The 21253-nt window shown below is 39.1% G+C and overlaps 1 protein-coding gene across 1 annotated transcript in view; it reads right to left on the minus strand.

Moving 5' to 3' along the window:
• CLDN1 (claudin 1) overlaps positions 1-9404 on the minus strand; it is a 16862-nt gene extending 7458 nt beyond the window's left edge. Inside the window, exon 1 of the mRNA XM_007936014.2 lies at positions 9182-9404. Coding sequence (XP_007934205.1) covers positions 9182-9404 — 223 coding nt within the window. The remainder of the gene's footprint in view (positions 1-9181) is intronic.
• Positions 9405-21253: the final 11849 nt, after the last annotated feature.

The raw sequence follows: 21253 nt of genomic DNA on the forward strand, positions 1-21253 counted from the left end.
CTCCCACTTCCTCCCCATAGTTACCTCTTCCCAGTTTCCATCCCTCCATGGACTCCTGCCCCCTAAGCTGTCTCCCTGTGCATAGGCAGCCCTTCTTTCTCAATGATTGTTCTCTCCAAGGAGTGTGTCTACCTCAGGTAAATGTTCAACTCATATGCCTGTCCTATACATCATTCTTAAAGCTTCTGAAAAACTGGGTGAATCTGAAGATAAGAAATGCTTTTTTCATAGATTATCATGGCTGGGTAGGTAACATTGGTCTCTCCAGTGAACAGACTATAGAATAGGGGGAAATACCAGACCAGTTTCCTAAAAAAAAAAAAAAAAAAAGAACATGATGGTGGGTTTTTATTGAGATAGATCACTAGTTTTTAAAATTATTTAAACTGCCATATTGAAAAACAGCAGACACAACAATTCAATGTGGATATTTCCCAAGATTTCATTAATTGTCTAATTTTCTAAGAGTATCTTTGGCATGATCAAATAGATGGGGTCAGGTTTGAGAGAGTATGACAGTATGTTTCTCAAAGATTGAAAGTTAGACACCATAATTGTGGCATATGTGTACAGACTAGGGGAAAAAAATGACGTGATGCTAAACTTTGTCATGGTTTAATATTGAATAAGGCAAAGGACCTCTGGTATAGTGGTTAAGGCATTTGGCTGCTAACCAAAAGGTTGTTGGTTTGAACCCATCAACTGCTCTGCGTAAGAAAGATAGGGCAGTCTATAAAGATTTACAGGAGCTCTGGTGGCATAGTGCCTAAGGCATTTGACTGCTAACCAGAAGGCTGGCAGGTCAAATCCACCAGCCACTCCTCGGAAAAAAGACTGAGCAATCTACTTCTGTAGAAATACTGCCTCAGAAACCCAAGGAAAGGTTGGAATCAACTCAATGTCAGTGAGGTTTTTTTTTTTTTTTTTTAAATATTGAAGAGTTGTGTTTTTTTTTTTAATTCTAGATTAATTCCTCTTTATTGAAAATAAAGACCATTATCTCAATGATAGTGTTAAGATGTGACAAGCATTTTTGCATATATAAATATTAATCACATTGTAACAAACAATGCTATTTTGAGTAGGCCACTAAATATTCTCTGAGATCAAGTTTCTATTATGCAAAATGCCAATGATGGTATCTTGAACCAGGGAACTGCAACAACTGAATCCTTGATTATCTTCAAAAGTGGCTGAGAGCAGGAGAGATTTATATCCCAATTTCTAATTTAAACTGCTTCTCAGGCTTAATGTCTTTAGGATTGAGAACTTAGGTCACCAATCAATTGAAACTAAAGATTTCTAAAACATCATTACATTTTAATTTGCTGATACTTCCATATTTGCCATAACCAGACCATATTTGACAAAATCATAGCCTCTTTCTAAAAAGTACCAGAGGCATGTTCTAAGTAATGTAGAGATATTTTGGAAGCCAAGACAAAATTTTACTTGATTAATTAAAAGTAAAATAGAGACTTTCCCTTGACATATCCCTTAGCTATGAAACTCATTAGCCACCAAAACTCTTCATTAACTGTGCTAGAGCATACACACACCAGCCACACCCTCAGCTCAGGATGTCAGGGTGGTATACATACTGCTGGATCAAAACACATGTTTCATGGGCCATGAGTTTACCAGGGACTGAAGATACTTATAAGAGTATTACAAAAGTTTTTCTTGGAAACATAAACTATATTGTGGTATGAAAAGGAAAGTACTAAGGACTCCATCATTAAGGCATGCCCTAAGTTTTGATTTTCCAGCAATTTTTCCCAAGACAATTATTACGTAGAGGGAGAATAATAATGATGTTTTTTTAAAATTCCTAAGCTCTTATACCTAACCCAGATTTCAAATTTGACTCTCAGATTTCACTAAGGAGGAAAACATTCCAGGCAGAATGTTGGAAGAAGAGATGCTAAGAGTAACAATGATGACCCATGGGCCTGGAAGATAGGATGATCAACTTTCTAGTTGGTCACGGACGGTCCTGGTTTTGAATCTGAAAGTCCTGCATCCTGAGAAACCCCTCAGACCTGGGCAAACTGGGATGGCTGGTGATTCTTCTGGAGGATAATACAATGTGGAAAGTAAAATGAAATAGGTTTAGTGAGATGGGTAGAAGGTATATGCCTTGCAGGGTTTTGCAAAGTAGGCTAAGGGGTTTGGAGATTATTCTAGGTGCAATCAGAAGTCATTGAAAGGTATTAAGTATCCAGAGCCCAAGGAGCCCTCGTGGCACAAACAGTGAAATGCTCAGCTACTAAGTGAAAGGTTGGCAGTTTGAACCCACCCAGCCATTCTATGGGAGAAAGATCTGGTGAAAAGACTTGGCGATCTGCTTCCAAAAAATAAGTGCCAAGCAAATTCTATGGGGCAATTTTATACTGTCACATGGGGTTGCTATGAGTAGGAATCGATTCCATGGCACCTAACAACAACAACATATAGAGCACACAATCAGTAAACTTCTTCCAATAATAGCCCTTTGAATATCAATAGCCTCTTTTATCTCTCAGCCACCTCTGCCATGGTTTCTCATAAATCTCTAGTTTTCCAACTTTATCTTATTCACTTTTGTTGCTTTCTTCTCATGTCTCTCCATGTTTTCCACCGTGGCTGACTTGCAAGGCCCTAACATGGGCCTGGCTTATTTAATCATCATGATCTCCACTTAAGTGGAAACAGCAAGCCACCAGCCCAGCAGGTCTGAGCACTTGGATCACAGTGCTCCTCTTCACAAGGAGTCTCTTGGGCATTAGTCTCATGAGTCGGGCTTGAAACCACCAATCTCCCAGGCAAGGAGCACACATATATCAGGTACTCCAGGGCTCCACTGCACTGAGATCAAACCAAACACACTGCCACTGAGTCGATTCCAACTCACAGAGACCTTATAGGACAGGATAGAGCTGCCCAGTAGGGTTTCTAAAGCTGTAAATCTTATGGAAGCAGACTGCCTCATCTTTCTCCAGCAGATTGGCTGGTGGGTTGGAAACGCTGACCTTTTGATGAGAAGCTGAAAGTTAACCACTGTGCCACCGGAGCACCTCCTCACCCTCACTGGGGACTCTCTCATTTTCACATTTTTTAATCTCTAAATAATTTTCTCCCTTAAATTCTCAGAGAAAACTCATGTGATACATGCTATGCCTATTCCTCTCACCACTCATGCCTTGTCTTCACAAGGAGTAAAGTTCAAACAAAGTTTCTCTCAGTGGAGAGGGAGCAGATATTGTGTTATATATTTGCTAATTTCCCTATCATGATTTATCGTTTTATAAAACAAGGTAATGTTTGCATAATGCAAGGAAGAAACTTGGGAATTGTGTATACCATACAGTGCAAAGGAATGCCATCATGCTTCATTTTTAAATATCTGACAAAGGAGTAGTGTGAGAATGTTGTGTTGCAAAGCAGTGTACTTCATTAATGCCTTGGCACCATTAACTTACAAAATGTCCTCTTGCTCCTGCTTCACAGTGCTTGACTGACAAATACAAAATCTCATTTCACCTCATATGAACCAACACTTAACTATACTGATATGTAGGAAAAAATTAAGAAAAAATTAAAAAAAAAAACAACTTGAGAATCATAACAGCATGGAAACTCATTAGCCAGGCATACATAATGATGTCAAAATAAGCAAGTATTACATTATAACTTATAAGGGCTTTTTGTGCAGATAGAATCTAAATTGTAGTTTTAAACTGGAACCAAATGAATCCTTCCAGTTAAGGTCTTTTGGAAGCCTTTAATGTCAGGGATTTAAAATATGTAATTGTAAGCTCCTCCATGGCTTGGGTGAGATATGTATTTGTTCCTATTTCCATCTAAAGCACTGAGCAGGACGCCTGGAAAGTCACACGGATTCAGTGTCTGTATTCAATGAATTTGAATGAAAACATTTATTTTATCCTTTAAAAATAGTACTAATATAACAGGTAAAGATACTTGTTCCCCTGTTTTATCTGCATCATTGAAATATTACTGAGAAACTCCTCTCTAGAGCGCCTGTGAGTGCTAAAACCTTGCTACATAAAGCCAGATTGAGCTTAGATCAAACACTTAATGCTGGCAGGAGAAAATTGCACTTCTTTTTGCTTAACTTGGCCTTTTTTTTTTTTTTTTTTTAATTATGTGCTCAATGTGCTCCTAAGATGATGTTTTCCCCTAGTGAATGATGGACAGCAGAGCCAAAGAGTTGAGAGAGTTTTTCAAAAGAATTTTGGACCAGAGAGACAGGTTCTGTAACCTTGTACTATTAACATTGAACTGATTTGATAGGATATAATTTAGGAGCAAAGACATTCCTTTTGTTAAGGTTCCTCAGACCAAAATCCAAACTCACTGCCGTGGAGTTGGTTCCAACTCACAGTGACCCCTCCTTGGGTTTCCGAAGATATATCTCTAAGGAAGTAGATTGCCCAGTCTTCCTTCTCAGAGTGGCTGGAGGGTTTGAACCACCAGCCTTCTGGTTAGCAGTCAAATGCCTTAGGCACTACACCACCAGAGCTCCTGTTAAGGTTCCTAGGGATCTACAGTTTGCAGATATCTTTACAATAGACAGATATCCCTACAACTGAAGTTGTCTACAGAGAATCTGGTTAACAAACAGTCCAACTGTTACACTATTGTTTCTTCAAATAGCAGCAAACAGAGAAGGCAGTCTTTTAATTACACTTAGCTAGACTGATAATCTTGAGATTAAAGACCCCCTAAGGTGTTCCCACCAGTTTCAAACTAAAAGTATAATTAAAAAAAGAGAAAAGAAAAAAAAAAAACTCTAACTTACAAAGATCTTTACTTATAAAATAAGGAATAGGTTAGAAGTTATTAATCTATTACAGTTAGGTTAATCAACATTATTGTAGAAGGACAAGCAGAGACAAGTATGTGGGACTTTTTTTTTCCCCTAAAGCTTTAAAGTCTTAATACACAAGCACTAGAACATCATGTAAATGCCTTTCATTGTTAATGTCTTTTACTGATCATATTATAACTCTATAACCTATACACCATAAACAAAATAGCTTTCAATTATATCCGTATCCCCACAAGTATTTCTTTGCCTCAGCAATTACTTAATAAATATTAGGTGAATAAATGAACTGACTATTGAGTGATTGTCTTCTCCCTCACAGTTAAATGGGCTTATCACATACTGTCAGAGAACTATATACACTCCCATGACTTTTTACATATTGAATCTTTTACTTTAACCTAAACTCAAAATTTCTCAATAGTCCTCATTGTAGGCATTTCCATTTTATTAGTGTATTAACTGGTGGCCATTGGATGTGATCTCAAAACACAAGCACAGTTAGTAATTAAAGTGGTCTAGGAGAAGGGGTCAGTTTTGAAGATACCTTGTAATAGTTTTGCTGCCTATCTATTTTTTTTTTCTTAGAACAATTATCTCACAATTAAATTTATGTCTCTGTATTACGTCCATCTCACTCGCTCATCACGCTAATAAAAGAAATCTAAGTTTCATCATTTGTCCCTTTTCCTTCAATCACTGCAGTCAGTAACGAAGAATGTCAGTTCTGGAAGTGATCTTAGAAATCATCTTAGCTGTATCCCTAGGACCAAAAACAGGGCCTGGCCCACATTTGTTCAATGAATGAATGAATCATGGATTCATTTCTCCATCCTCCCACTCTGCCCTACTTTATAAATGGGGAAACTACAGCTCAGAAAGATCAGGTGGCTTATCTTTATACACATAGCTAGTCGGTGCAAAACCAGGATATTGTAATCTCAATCCTTGATTTTTGTTTTAACTTCCATCATTCCAACAGTCAGAACTACCCCTTGACTATACTCAGTTCGTCAGGAGTAATGCAGTCTGGAGCAGCATAAGTGGGTATCCTAGCTTCTGCTTGCTTATGATCTAAAGACTGTTCAAGTCAGTGATTTTGTCTCCATGATGGAACCTGACATCATGGTGAGAGTGCTGGGAAAGCTCACTGACAACCAATACTCATTATGCACACCTACACACATGTGCATTCATGCAAAGCAAGTTGAACAGGCTAGAGGAGCTTATAAACAAATTACAGAATCTCAGGGTTAGATGAGATTTAGAGAGAGTCTAGCCTAACCTCCCATTTGTCTGGTGCTTGGATCTTCCCCACAACATTCCTACAAAATTGTTACTCATTCTCTGTTTAAACAACTCCCACCATACAGGCAACCAGGGCAGTCCAATCTTTGGACAGCTGTGGTTATAAAAGTCAAGCAACAAGAAGCAATTAACTAAGCACACAAAATAGGCACTAGCTTCTCAAAAATTTGAGACTTGGATCAAAACAAGGAAAGCTGAACATGTTAATCAAGAAAAGTCTATTGTAACTGTATCTGGTAGTCTCCACTGCACATTCTAATTTTTAATGGTAAGATTATTAAGGCTCAGTATACATCACACACTTCAGATGGATCAGAACAGCAGCCAAAGTAAAAACACAATGTTGTTGTTGTTATGTGCCGTCAAGTCGGACTCGACTCATAGCAATCCCTCCTCGGGTTTCTGAGGCGATATCACTAAAACCACAATACTCAGTGTAATATCTGTTTTCCCAAGAAGTTTCTCAGTTATGTTTTCATAAACTGTTTTATAAGAACCATCTAGAGAAGTCCCACTGTATTTTATTTCCCATACTGCTTCATCTCACTATATCCCTTTAGATATTTTATGAAGGTTATATACGTTTTACAGCTGACACTAGTTAAAACAGAGGAACAAGGGACTTGTAATTTGTCCAATTACAAAAACTTGACAATTCCCTATAATCTAGACTCTAAGACACCGAGTGTGCTTCCATGGCAGAGGGCAAGGTGCAATTTCAGGAAACTTGTAGCCAAGCTTTTCACTTAAAGCACTTCTTGAAATGGAACGTTTCACAGAAATACTACATATATTTACAGATAATCGTCATCACCTCTGGATGTCACAGAATTATACCAAAACCAGCCAATGAATCATTACCCCAGGTCTCTACATCAGGTGGGTGTGAGCACCATGGCTCAGGTGAGCAAACGGAGACAGGTTCTCTGAGCTACATCCAGAGGCCTCCAGTGAGTCATTGGCAGGTTAGGGGAGAGAACTTGTGAGTCAAAGCTCCCTCTTCTGGGAAACAGTTTTAAGAGAAAAGTCTCAGCCCCACCTTAGATAAACTCTGGCTTAATCAAAATAAGAAGAGGAATCTGATCTGGAGGGGAAAAAAAAAAACAAACATCAAATTCATCAGGAAGAAATCTCGAAAGTGGTTTGGGGGGGGTGGCTAGGGAAGAGAAAAAGTGCAGTTCTTCCACCATACTTCAAAAACTATGATAACTGTATAATAATAGGAGCAAATGAAAACAAAACATTTTAACACATTATCATCTGTAGGAAGATTTGCAGATTCCATAGGTTCATTAAAGGAAGCTAAAGGAAAGCCTATCTAAACATGCTGAAAAGGAACAATCTTGATTAAAGGGATAAAATTGACAACAATATTTCTCCGGAATTCCCTTAGAACCTTCACTATGTGCCATCCCCTCAACACGGCATCCAAAAGATATAGTCTCTGACACATCCATCAAGAAATTCTATGATTATTTCCCAATTATTCATGTTAGGAGAGTAAATATAACAGAAGGGCAATAAGTAACATATAGTTACTAATATATAGATCAGTTTTTGGTATAAAGGGCTCCTAATATGGGAACTTTGAAAAGCTGAAATGATAGCACTCAAGACTTCACTAACAGTGATCAAATTCCACAGATTCAGAACATATGTCTTAGAACTTGAAATTACATGGCTTTTTACAAAACCACTTGTACTAGTAAAAGGTGCTCCTCAGTAGGAGGTGGACAAAGCAACCAAAATAAATTTGAGCAACTGTAATGCTATTTTACTTTGGGGGGCAGTTTGATTGCTCCTGTGGCACACAGAGAGGGCTGCTGGGCTGGTTGAGGCAGGAGAGCACACCGTTTGTTTATATAGGCAAAGACCAAGGCAGCTTTTCAGGCGCAAAACAGATACATAGTGCCCAGAAACTATTGTGATTTCTTTTGATAGTCCAGCCATGAACAGTCGTTACTTAATTAACTGGAAATTTAACGACTTTCTTGATACAGCACTCAAAAACTTTTATTTAAAAAAAAAGGGTGGGGGGAATCTTATGATCCTTCTGGACACAATCCTTAGAAACATGTAACTCTGCATAATGCTTTCTCACTTCACAGAAGTGAGAAGAGAACATCCATCACAGAGGAATTTCCTTCAAGGATGAAAGAAGCTTAGGGAAACATGGGCTGTCCTCACCTCTCACTATCTTCCTCCCCAGCTGACCTCTGCTTTCATCACCTGGATCTATTTTGATGCAGTTTTCTTCAACACCTTCATTCATCCTTTCATATTAGGACTGGGAGGGTTTTAAAAACCTTTCTTTCTTGTCATTCTTTTCCACCTCCTATCAACCTTCTCTTTCTAAAATAACCACACTACCTAGCCTGCCTCTTCTGGAGACGCCCAACTTGAGAAAGCCTAACCCCTTCAGGGGAATCTCCAGAGGCTTCCTCAGAGAACAAAATCTTGGAAGAGGCTGCAAATGGGCTTCCCCACCCTTAATGGCTCTTAGAAATTGGACGGAGAATCACAATCATAAACCACAAGTGTAAGGAGAAGACACTAAGATGAGCTATTCCAAGTAGAATATGATTTTTACTATGAAACATCATAGTAGAGACACATTTTTTTTAATAAAATCCTCATCTAATACTTTGGGATTTTCTATTTAATTTTACAAATTTGAGGCAACAAACTTTTCAAGGCATCCCTCCCCCTCTTTTTATAATTTGCATACTACCAGTCTTCAATTTACACACAACGTCCAGAGTAAGAGCTCAAGCTGAACTTTGGCCTTCACCCTATCTCCCCGAAGTTCATTGGAATTTCAGATGAAACTGTATCTAGAGGGGTAGAACACTCGCCCAGAGAATGAGACAAACTAGAGTTTAGCCTGGGACCTCCCTTCTCCCAAACTAGAAGAAGTAACCTGATCAGAATATTCGATCAACTAACGACGGAAAATAACTTAAACGCAATAGAATCAGCAGATAGCCACTGCTACTTCACAGGGTCTGTGGGTCTGGGCATTAGGGTGGAGAATGCACTTACTATGCAGGTTCAGCAAGGAGTCAAAGACTTTGCACTGGATCTGCCCAGTACTCTGCGACACGCAGGACATCCACAGCCCCTCGTAAATGGCTTGAGCGGTCACGATATTGTCGCCAGCGTAGGAGTAAATCTTCCACTGAGGCAGCGCGGTGCTAACGATGGCGCCAATCCAGCCCAGGAAGGCCAGGATGAAGCCCAGCAACTGCAACCCCGCGTTGGCCATGGTTCTCTTGGCGCCGGCGCTGGCTCAGAAGAGGCAGGTGGAGAAAGCGGAGAGTTTGTTATGTGTGCACCCGGGCTCCAAGGCTGGCGGAAACTCGCTTAGAGGCAGCTATTTCGGAAATTCCTGCTTTCTCCTCCGCGGCGGAGAGTGTCCGGGTCCGGGTCGGGGTACGGGTCAGCGCTGGAGTCAGGATGCGCCTGCTCTCAGACTCTGGGACTGAGACACCCAACTGCAGGCGCCGCAATTTAAAGCAACCACGCCTCCGTCCGGACCCTGCTGCTGTGCTTCGCCCCCTGGCGGTTTTAGGGCGTCAGGCGGGAAGAGTGAGGCTCAGGAGTCCTTGACAGGACACTCCTGCCCGCGGTGGGGGACATTTCCCGGCCGAGACACGGAGCATACTTCAGCGCTCTCTCTTTTTTCCAGTCATTTCTTTCCTAGTGGCTTATTTCTCAAGCTTTACATTCATTCATTCATTCACTCATTCAATCCATATTTATCAAAACTTACTCTGTACGTGTAAACTCTAAAAATACATATGAAGAAAAAGAAACCTCAAGAGCGTCACATTTTAAAACTTTTCAATGTTATAAAACATTTTCTAACTTCCTTCTCTCCTTTGTTCAGCTTCCTCTCTTCTCCTTTCCTCCCTCTGTCCTCTCCTTCCCTTTGTGACTCCTCCTAGAACCAAATATCTCTGCTAGAGTCATAAAACATAGTTATATTTTATAGGGTAGGAAAATGAGACCCAGAGCCCAAACCGGATTTTTATAGGATCACACAGCAAGTTAGTAGCAAAGCCAGTTCTTGGATCCCAGTTCCTCTGCTTCCCACTACATCTCAAGTGGACCACAATATATACCCTTTAATCTGTTATGGTCCTTATGAAAATGCATCCTCTCCTTAACCCACCACCCCCTACACACAAAGCCTTTCCCCCAAAGCAAATTGGCTTAGAGTAGAACTTCATTATTATAGGAACCTGGTAAGGACCTACACCCAAAAAGTGAATTTATTAATGAATTATCAGATAAGATTTATGAGAGGTCAGGTTATCTAAAAAATCATTCCTTTGGTATAAGGAGGCCTAGGCTGGGTTTTAGGAAACTGGGCTCTGGTTTGGACTTCTGTAGTAACTAGCTATGCCACCTCCTGCATTTCCATCAGGTTGAGCCTTCAAATTCCCTGTTTGGGTGTCTGAAGCTTCCTTCTTTGTAGTTACTCAGAAGCGGTATTGTGGTTGGGAATAATAAAAATGTTTTCCCAACTGCTTTTTATATGTGGTATGAGCATGGTAGGAGGAGAAATTTCTCTGGTTTCAGTAAAAATAGAAACATCTTAGAAGCAGAAATAAACATTCTAAGGGAGGAAAAAAAAAAAAAAAAAACATGTCTCTATTAACTACTACGGGAGCTGCCAGTTTGTGACATTAGGGGAAGGATGGTTAAAAAAAAAAAAAAAAAAAAAAGGAAAAGAAAAATTGAGAATGTGAATTAAATAAATGAAGGAAAAAAAAACAACCCACCCCCCTCACTTTGACTCTCTCCAGATACCTTTAGAGAATGTTTAGGGTCTAAGATCTAGTCTGCACAGAGATTTGTGGAGACCAGCAAGGAACAGGGCACCACTGGAGCTGAATGATAGATTTAATTTGGAGTATGCAAGATGAAAATAAGTGAATGTTGTCTTTTCCTGCCAGCATCCAGGCCCCAAGAAGCCTCCACGCTCTGCAGGACAGAAACACATGTGTGTTGTGTCCCTAGAGCCCAGATCCATAGTCAATATTTTCTTCTAGGTCCAGATAGATGTTCTGTGTGTACCAGTGGGTATGGATGGAAAGCCATCAATGACCTTTGCCTTATTTATTTACCAGGGTTTGCTCAGAATTTGCTCTCAGGGCTAGGCCAGTTCCGTGTGCATCATATAATCTGATCTTTTTGTTCCAGTCAATTCAGAATTATAAATGATTTTAGAAGGTGTTTTGTGGTTGTTGTTCAGATTGGACTAATTAAAACATAATTTCAGTTCAATAAATATACTTGTGTACAGACCCTTAATCTGTATTAGGAACTTTTTCTCGCTCCACACTCCCTCATTCACCTTTTTTCATGGAATCAGAGGGATGAATTCTGTGTCAATCTGGCCCTGTGTTTTTGTTTTTATTATTCTCAATCTATGTGAGGCTGCTTATGTCATTGCTCACAGCTTTGTTTATGAGGCTGAGTTGGAGGCTGCTTTTTCACTGTGATCCATGACCACCTCCAGCATCCCTAATCCTGTCTCATTTTTCGTCCTTAGCCTTGGAGCAGAGCATGGGTGAGGTAATGGCTCAGTATAAATCCATCAATTCAAGAGGAAAACAACTTATATACACAGGTCCTTCATATATGAAGTAGAAGCAATAAAGGCAGATTCTAGAAAGTCCAGTGATGAGGCGGCAAATGCTCTGACCCCTTGAGTAAGAAACCTATGAATCCTCAAATTATTTCCATTTCTGTTTCCTCATCAATGAAAGTTAGGGTTTGGCTTCTGAAAGGTCCACCAGATCTAAATCTTTAGGATTCAAAAGGATAACTATCACCAGGTCTTTATATACACTACCTCCAATGGGGAAAGTGACAGAGATACAGCAAGGTCAAGTCACTTACCTAGGGCTGCATTTAGTAAATGCAGCCTTCACAGCTTGACTCTGGAGTTCATGCTATCCTGTAATATCTGCCTTGTGAATCAAATCAACTAAGGACAATTGGCTTTTTGAAAGATTTAGATATTAGGGAGCCTTGGTGGTATTGTGGTGGTGGTGTAAGGGGGAGCTCTGGTGGCGTAGTGCCTAAGGCATTTGACTGCTAACCAGCAGGCTGACAGTTCAAATCCAACAGTCACTCCTTGGAAGGAAGACAATCTACTTCTGTAGAGACACTCTCTCAGAAACCCAAGGAGGGTTCCCTATAAATTGAATCAACTCGACAGCAGTGAGTTTGGTTTTGGTTTGGTTTTTAGTGATTAAGAGGCTCTGATGGTGTAGTGGTCAAGGCATTTGGCTGCTCAACAAAAGATTGGTGGTTCAAACCCACCAGCTGCTCCGTGGAAGAAAGATGAGGCAGCGTGCTTCCATAAAGATTGACAGCCTTGGAAACCCAATGACAGCCACTATGAATTGGAATCGAATCAATGGTAGTGAGTTTGGTTTGGTGGCATATGGTTAAAACATTGAGCTATTAACAAAAACATTGGTGGTTTGAACCCACTAGCTGCTCTTCAGAGAAAGCTGTGGCAGCCTGCTTCCAGAAAGATTACAGCCTTGGAAACCCTGTGGGGCAGTTCTACTTCATCCTAATGGATAATGATGAGTCAGACTGACTTGATGGCATTGGTTTTAGATATTCATGTATATTTCTAGTTCTAGGCTGTTGTTGTTGTTGTTGTTATTTGCCATCGAGTCGGCCCTGACTCATAGCGACCCCTCCTTGGGTTTCCGAGGCAGTATCACTATGGAAGTAGAAATGCCCAAGCTTCCTTCCGAGGAGTGGCTGGTGGGTTTGAACCGCCAGCCTTCTGGTTAGCAGTCAAGTGCCTTAGGCACTATGCTACCAGAGCTCCTAGTTCTAGGTAGTGGTAAGATATTCTACTCTCTGACTACCCTCTGCTCCTTACTGTGCCTTCTCAATCTCTGTTGCTGCTCACTGAGACTATACATTTTAGAGATCCAGACTTATGCAGTGGAAGGTGTTATAGATGAGAAGGGGAGGATGGGTGAAAACCACAGATAGTCCATTGATGTATTTATTGCATGTTTGTCCATGTGGGTCCGATTCTTGGGTTCAGACACCATCCTGCACACCAGGAATATGTAGACAAGATATGCATAGGGACTGAATTAAAGGTGAGACTCAGGGTTGGGGGAGAGAGTCTAGAGAAAAAAACAAATTCACAAAAGACAGAACGGTAGTCTCAGAAATAGCTAACAAAGACAGTAAGAAATGCTTTTAAATGCAAATTTTTCACTTAGTGATAGTGAATGTTAATATTAGCTTTTCAGGGCTTTTCAGGTAATAAAAGCAGAATGGAAGGACACGTTATTGAGAAACCAGTCTCCTGTGTTATTATTTAGAGTCTGAGAGAGGGACCTGAGTACAAAATACTATGAAGATTTTACATGAATTTCAGTATTAGAAAGTGCAGATTACTAACATGAAAAGCCAAGACAATATGCTGTATGTATGATGTAACTACTTAAAATAGTCCTTTGAAACTCCTTGGAGTTTTTGAAAGGCAGTGACGTGTAGTAAAAAAACACACACGTTTTGCTGGTGACATTAGAAAAGTTGTGCAACATCCTTGTGCTTTTGATCTTTTTCTTCTGTCAAATGAGTAAAACTCTACTTCATAGTGTTATAAGCATTAAACAAATTAATACACATATAGTACTTAGAACACTAGTTAATATAGCACATAGCAAAATACAACAAAAGGTGTTTATTATTATTTCAAGCAGAATAGATAAATTTTTGAAGAAAAGCTCTGGTGGTCTGCTACTGAAAGGTCACAGCCATTGAAAACCCTATAGAACACACCCTATAGAACCCTACTCTGCACACATCAGATCACCATGAGTCAGAATCAACTCTACAACACCAGCAACAGATACATTTTATTTACTAATCCTCCTGCCATTTATAAATGATGCACATGATTGATCACAAAGACATTTTTTTTTCTCGTAGTTAAATCATGGTACCAAGACAGAGCACCTCAAGCAGGAAGATAAAATTCTGTGTTCAGAAATAAAAAAGACCACTGTAAGTGGACTTTAAATGAGATTTCTACTTCCATTCTCTATAGTCTGTACAAGTTCCCCTTCCAAGTCCCAGGAAGTTTTCATGTCTTGGGTAACAGACTGTGGAGTTTTTCTATGAAGGGGCATGCCAGAGCAAGGGAGGTTGGGGTGCTGTGCCAAATGATTCTTTCTGGCAGGTCAGTGAGACTCTTCATTGGATCGGGGGAAAAACAATCCTTCAATTGAGATTTTATCAAGTCTTTGCCTTGTTATCCTACAGACTTAAACTCCCCCTTAGACTCTCCCCTCAACCTTGAAGATCTCTCTTTAGAAAGGAAAGAAAAACAAAAGAAAAAGATGGAAATCCAGTCATAAAAGCTACAATTTCAATTACTGAAATGTACTTTGAAGGAATGGGTGATGAGCTGTATCCTTACTTTATCCCTTTGCTTATGTCCTGTTTGGAGAAAGTTTTCCTTTTAATTATTCGAGACCCTGGAAACACAAAAAGAGCTTTGGTGAAAGTGGTTAAAGCTTTGTGCTGCTAACTGAAAGGTCACCTGTTTGAACCTACCAGCCACTCCATGGCAGAAAGATGTAGCAGTCTGCTTCTGTAAAGATTTATAGTGTTGGAAACCCTATGTGGCAGTTCTACTCTGTCCTATAGGGTCGTTGTTGTTGTTGTTATGTCCTGTCAAGTCGGACCCAACTCACAGCGACCCCTCCTTGGGTTTCTGAGGTGATATCACTGTGGGAGTAGATTGCCCCACCTTCTTTCCAAGGAATGGCTGGTGGGTTTGAACTGCCATCCTTCTGGTTAGCAGTCAAGTGCCTCAGGGACTACCTTACCAGAGCTCCTATAGGGTCTCTATAAGTCTGAATTGACTCAATTTGGTGGGTTTGGGTTTGGTTTTGGGTGGAAACAAAAAAAATAATAATAATTTGATATCAAAATAAAATTCAAATTAGTAACAATGTTTTATTAATGATCTCCTTAATATGTTATAGTTGTTTGATGCCGTAGAGTGGTTTCTGACTCAGAGGGAACTTAAGTACAACAGAATGAAACACTGTCCCTTCCTGGGCCATTCTCACAATCTTTGCTATGTTTGAACCCACTGTTGCAACCACAGTGTCAATTCATCTCATTGCGTACAGACTGAATAAGTATGGTGAAAGGATACAACCTTAACACATATCTTTCCTGAACATAAACCATGCAGTATCCTCTTTTCTATTCAAACAAGCCTCTTGTTCTATGCATAGGTTCATCATGAGCACAATTAAGTGTTCTGGAATTCCCATTCCTCACAATGTTATCCATAATATATCCATATATATATATATCCTTTTTATATATATATATATATATAGCACTAGCTAATACTAAGTGTTCAATTGCATTTTAAGGAATATTAATTAATTTACTCCAAAAATGAACCAGTAAGGTAAGTAACTATCGCTGTTGTTATTTTTGTTAGGTGCCATAGAATCAGACTCATAATGACCCCCTATGTACAGCAGAATGAAACACTGCCTGGTTCTGTGCCATCTGTACAATCTTTGCTATGCTTGAGCCCATCATTGCAGCATCTGTGTCAATCCATCTCGTTGAGGGTCTTCCCTTTTTTGCTGATCCTCTGCTTTTCCTATCATGATATCTTCTCCAGGGACTGGTCCTTTCTGACAACATGACCAAAGTAGGTGAAACAAAGTCTGGCCATTCTCACGTCTAAGAAATATTCTAGTTGTACTTCTTCCAGGATTGATTTGTAATTATCATTATACTACGTTTTTAAAAGATGAGGAAACTGAGCCTCAGTAAGTAAAGTAATTTTCTCTAAATTACACAGTCATCAAAGGGCAGAGTTGAGATCCAAAGCCAAGTGGTTTGGCCCTGAAGTCAGAGTTTAAGCAGCACACCAACGTACTCCTGAAGCAAATATTTATCTTCTACTTTCATTGTAACTCCAGAATACCCAGTGCTGTGATATCCACAAACTTAGTCCTCAACAAATCCTCAAATCAGGGCAAATAGTAAATGCTCTATAAGTGTTTGGTAACTCAATGAGTGAGTGAAAATTGAATGACTAATGGATGGGAGGGAGCCCTGATGGTACAGTGCCTAAGGCATTTGACTGCTAACCATAAGGCTGGTGGTTCAAACCCACCAGCCTTGCCTCAGAAACCCAAAGAGGGGTCACTATGAGTTGGATCCGACTCGATGGCAGTGAGGAATGGATGGGAAGCGTCTCTAATCCTCATGATAAGGAATCTGAGATCCTGGAAATGCAAGGGTGAGTACAAACCATTCTGACCTTCGGGAAGTTCATGGTTTTGTGGGAGAAATTGATCAACAAAAAAGAAGTAGCAATGTGATAAAGATCCTATTTTTTAATACCTTGATCTTTGTTTGGGATAATCAGGGATGGGTAAAGGCATGTGTAGACCCTGAACACTAATGATAATCTCAGATTCTCCTTTTCTGCTTATGCATGCATTTTAATGAGATATGTGAGTTATATATGCATGTATATAGTGCATGTGTGTGTTTACTAGCTATCCATGATGTAACTTCTCTTTCAATTTGACTATACTATTAGTGATTGAACACAAAAGTAGAAAATGCCATTTTAGCAGAATGAAATTTTCAGTGAAGGTGTGCTACTAATATATTTACTATATACCACATTTTCTACAAAGAGAATATTCCACATATTCTAAAACAAGGAAAATGAGTCAGTGAACTTAGTTGTTTCAACAGTCAATATAAATTTCTGTTGATGTCTCTCAATGAAAAACTGACTTTTACTAATTTTGCTTTAAAAGGCTCATACTTGTTTAAAAGGCTGATACTTGTTTTTGTAATAAATGCTATAATTATGCATGAACAAATGAAAAGATGTCATAAAAGAAAATACAATGATCAGGAAACAAATATCACAACAAATTATCATATTTTATTTTTAGACAGATCTTTCATCTCTAACATATTAAAAATATTTCTTTCTATTCTTTGCTCTTACAAACTCTTCAATGATTTTGTCATATATGTTTGTCATATATAAGTTACTAAAAAATATCTACTTCCACACATAGAAATATCTACTTCTATACAGATGAGATGGATTGACAACAGTGGCTGCAACGATAGGCTCAAGCATAGCAAGGATTGTGAGTTTGGCAGAGGACCAGGCAGTGTTTCATTCTGTTGTACATAGGTCACTAAGAGTTGGAGCTGACTTGATAGCACCTAACAACAACTACAACATACATAGTAAGGATAATGAATGGAGACTCTCTTGAAGCATTGTTGTATACTGAGGCTTTTTGAGCCTCTTTAGGGATGAAATTGAGCTTTCTTTTGTGAAGTTTGTGACTCAGTGGGAATATGCGTAAAACAATTTGAGCATTGATGCATTGCATTCTATCTTCTGTTATGGAATCATGCATGACTACACAAGTAAAATTTGTCATTCTCCAATCTGTAACTTTAGTTATGTAAAAACGAAATTGTTGCACTTCTCTGTAGAGGTTTATATTTAAGTCATCGAGATTAAGCCTGCATTAATTTCTTGGATGTCTCATGTTTTTTCATCAGATATACTCATATTGTTTAAGAAGGAAGATTAATTTGAAAGAACTTAATACATTTCCCCCCCTTCTTTTCACACAAGATTCAAATGTGTCAATGATGGTGTATTATTCCCAAAGATGGATTGCCCAATAAGTATAGATAGAATGCAGTGCGGATAATACAATGATGGTTTGTATCATGGCAAATAGCATTGCTGGCCCTCTTGGCTAGAGTTGCTGGATCAGCAGACATGGATATACAAGATGGTTCTCTCAACATGGATCAGAGAATCATGATTCATTATTATCTATATGTTAAAAATTTTATTGTGATTTGGGTGAAAGTTTACAGAGCAAATTCCATATAGCAGTTCCATATAGCAGTTCACATACACTTTGTCTCATAACATTGATTGCATTCTCCCATACTGCAACAGATCTCCTCCCACTTCCTCCCCATAGCCACCTCTTCCTTGTGTTCTTCCCTCCCATGCACTCCTGCTCCCTGACCTGTCTCCCTGTGCATACACAGCCCTTCTATTAAAAAAACCAAGATTCAGTATTATAACCCATCCTTGTCCAGAAACCATTTGTGTTGGATCCAGTTGCATAATGGATGAATGTAACAAGAGTTAGACTTGACAGCCCATCCCCACATCTCCTTTATTAGAAGGAAGTAGTATATTCCCAAGAGAACCTCCAAGATAAGGAGTTTCAATTACACTAGAAGTGATCATAGGAGATAGATATCAATGAAGATGTTGAAGTGATAGGAGCTCCATAGCTTAAACAACTTTCTCACCTTGTAAGTGGATACCATCATGACCCTGCATGAGCTTTTTTTCTAGCTAACACACTCTCATGCACTGAAGCTGGCATCAGTTTCACTTAGTGCCTTGCTAGTTCCCTTCCACTGTGACACTTGCTTTTCCTTGTGTCCTGTCTGCTTCTCATGTATAGGTCTTTGCTTTGGACAGCTGGTACCCTCTTTGTTGATGCACTAAGAACTTGCTTATCTTCATTATTGGGTAATCCATCTCTGGGGATAATACAGAATCTGTGATATGGTACAGTTTCTCCCTGCATTAGGAAAGATTTTAGGTTAGTTATCTTTCTGTGTCTTGTTTTCTCCAACAGTAAAATACAATAAGTATATGTAATACATAACATTGTGAGAAGAAAGCAAAACTGACTGAAATAATGCTTATAAAATGCTGAGCACTGTACTTGGCACATGGAAATGTTTGATAAATGACAGCTATAATATGAGAATAGGTGAATATTCCTATACAATTTGCTTGAACTGCTCAGTAATTTTCTGAAAATTAAGTTAGCACAAGTGGTAGTGAAGATTGTGTGTCAACTTGTCTGGGCCATAGTTTTGAGTGCTTGGCAGATGGATACAGTTGTTCGCCATGATGAGATTGGAAGCAACTCCATAGTGGAATCTGCTGTGACCATCTAAGTATCTGCCTTTAGGTTGTGATCTGCTTCCAGTATATAAGGAGAGGTTTTGAGAAAGGTGTCCAGCTTTTTGGCACATTTGGATTCTGCATTTGGCCAAGTCTTCATCAGTTGCCTGCTGTGTTGCCTGCCGATCTTGGAATTAATTGTTCATGGACTTGAACCAATGGTTTGCTGTGTTGCCTGCCAATATTGCAATTGTGCCATTTTGCCTGCTGACTGGGTTTGTTAGCCTCAGCAGCCAGCAACTGCCTGAGATAGTAGGCACCTCCGGCTCCAGGAGGCTTGGAATAAGAGGCAGAGGTGAAGCCCAAGGTCAAGGGGCTTTGATCTTGAGTAAGCTCCTGGAGTCGGCACTCTGAATTTGAAAACTTCTAGCCTCTGAAACGGTAAGAGAATAGATTCCTATTTGTTAAAGCAATTTGCTTGTGATATTTTTTTACAGCAATACTTGAGAACAAAGACAGCATGTAACTTTGAAAAGTTAAAAGAGTTTTTTCCTAAAATCCTAGTATAGTGGGTTGAATAGTGTCCTCCAAAAATCCAGGCTCATCTGCAACCTCAGAATATGACCTGATTTGGAAATAGGGTATTTGCAGATATAATAAGATGAGGTCATACTGGATCAAAATTAGCAAAACCAGTTTTAAAAGTATAATGGGATAGATCACTGATATTATGGAACTAGTTAGCTGTCTTAAAGAAAAAAGAAAAGAAAGAAAAACTGAAACTCACTGTCATCTAGTCAATTCTGACTCAGCAACACTTATTGGGTTTCCAAGGCCATAAACCTTTACAAAAGCAGACTGCTTCACCTTTCTTCCATGCAGCAGCTGGTGGGTTCAAGCTACCACCTTTTGGTTAGCAGCTAAATGCCTTAATCACTACACCACTAGGGCTTCGAGGTGTTTATGAGACTAGAAAACTCAATCATTTGGATAGAAAACCATTAGAATAGAAAACTCAACCACTTCCCCTTCAGTTAACAATATACACAGCAGAATGCAAGATTGTGTAAAATTCCATGTACACTAGGCATAAATATTTTCCAGTTTTAAAATATAACAATAGCTAACATTTGTTGAATTGTAATTGTATGGTCACTATTTTTGGACCTCTGCTTGACTGAGGCTTTTTAGAGGCATAAGCTTGAATTCTGTCTATCTTACTGAAAAAGTGATAAATTTCATTCTAAAATACTTATTTATGAATAAAATAAGTAGCTATGTAATTGTTAAATTAACTATAATATTTTGTAGTATTTGTATATGGTTTCCTGGGGCAGCTGTAACAAAGTACCACAAACTTGTACTTTAATATTTGAAGTAGGAGGATGATGATAAGGAGCTGACCAATACATAGGAGTGAAGATGCAACTTGGAGTGAAGCTGAGAGATTTGTCTTATTATGGCATAAGATAAAGTTGTTGTTGTTGTTGTTGTTGTTATGTGCCGTCGAGTCGGCCCCGACTCATAGGATTCCATGACCTTGGATCAAAAACCTAAATATAAAAATTACCTAAATATAAGAACATAATAATTTTTTTGAAATATCCCATGACTCACAGAAAACTAATAAAAATACATTTTTATTAATTTTATGAAAGCAAATATGTGTGTGTTTGTATTTGTCATTTTAAAATTTAAAAAACAAAACAAAACTGAACTTTCAAATAAAAATCTCCCACCCTGTTGATCCTCTTTCTTTCCCCCCACCCCTTTTTTTCTGACCTTAGAAAAGATGACTTAATCTATGAAATTTACACAAGGTGAAACCAGAATCAGTGAAAAAACATGAGAAATAACAAGAGGACAGTGTGACACTGCAAAAGACCCACAGGTGAGAGTGAATTTTAAATTGATTTTCTGTTACTTTGACCTAGAATGTCACATCTTATGGGTCAGTTCCAATAGATGAGACCAGTTTGCTGGCTGGAAACCACTACCTTTCCTGCTGCAGAGGGCCAGATGGCTGGAATATAGTTGCAAACATTCTCCCCAGTAGTTGTCTTCCCCTCCCTCCTTGGTATTAATGA

The sequence above is a fragment of the Orycteropus afer genome, unplaced genomic scaffold (genome assembly GCF_000298275.1).
Source record: "Orycteropus afer afer isolate SDZICR_OR568_19922 unplaced genomic scaffold, OryAfe1.0 scaffold00032, whole genome shotgun sequence".
NCBI classification, from domain to species: domain Eukaryota; kingdom Metazoa; phylum Chordata; class Mammalia; order Tubulidentata; family Orycteropodidae; genus Orycteropus; species Orycteropus afer.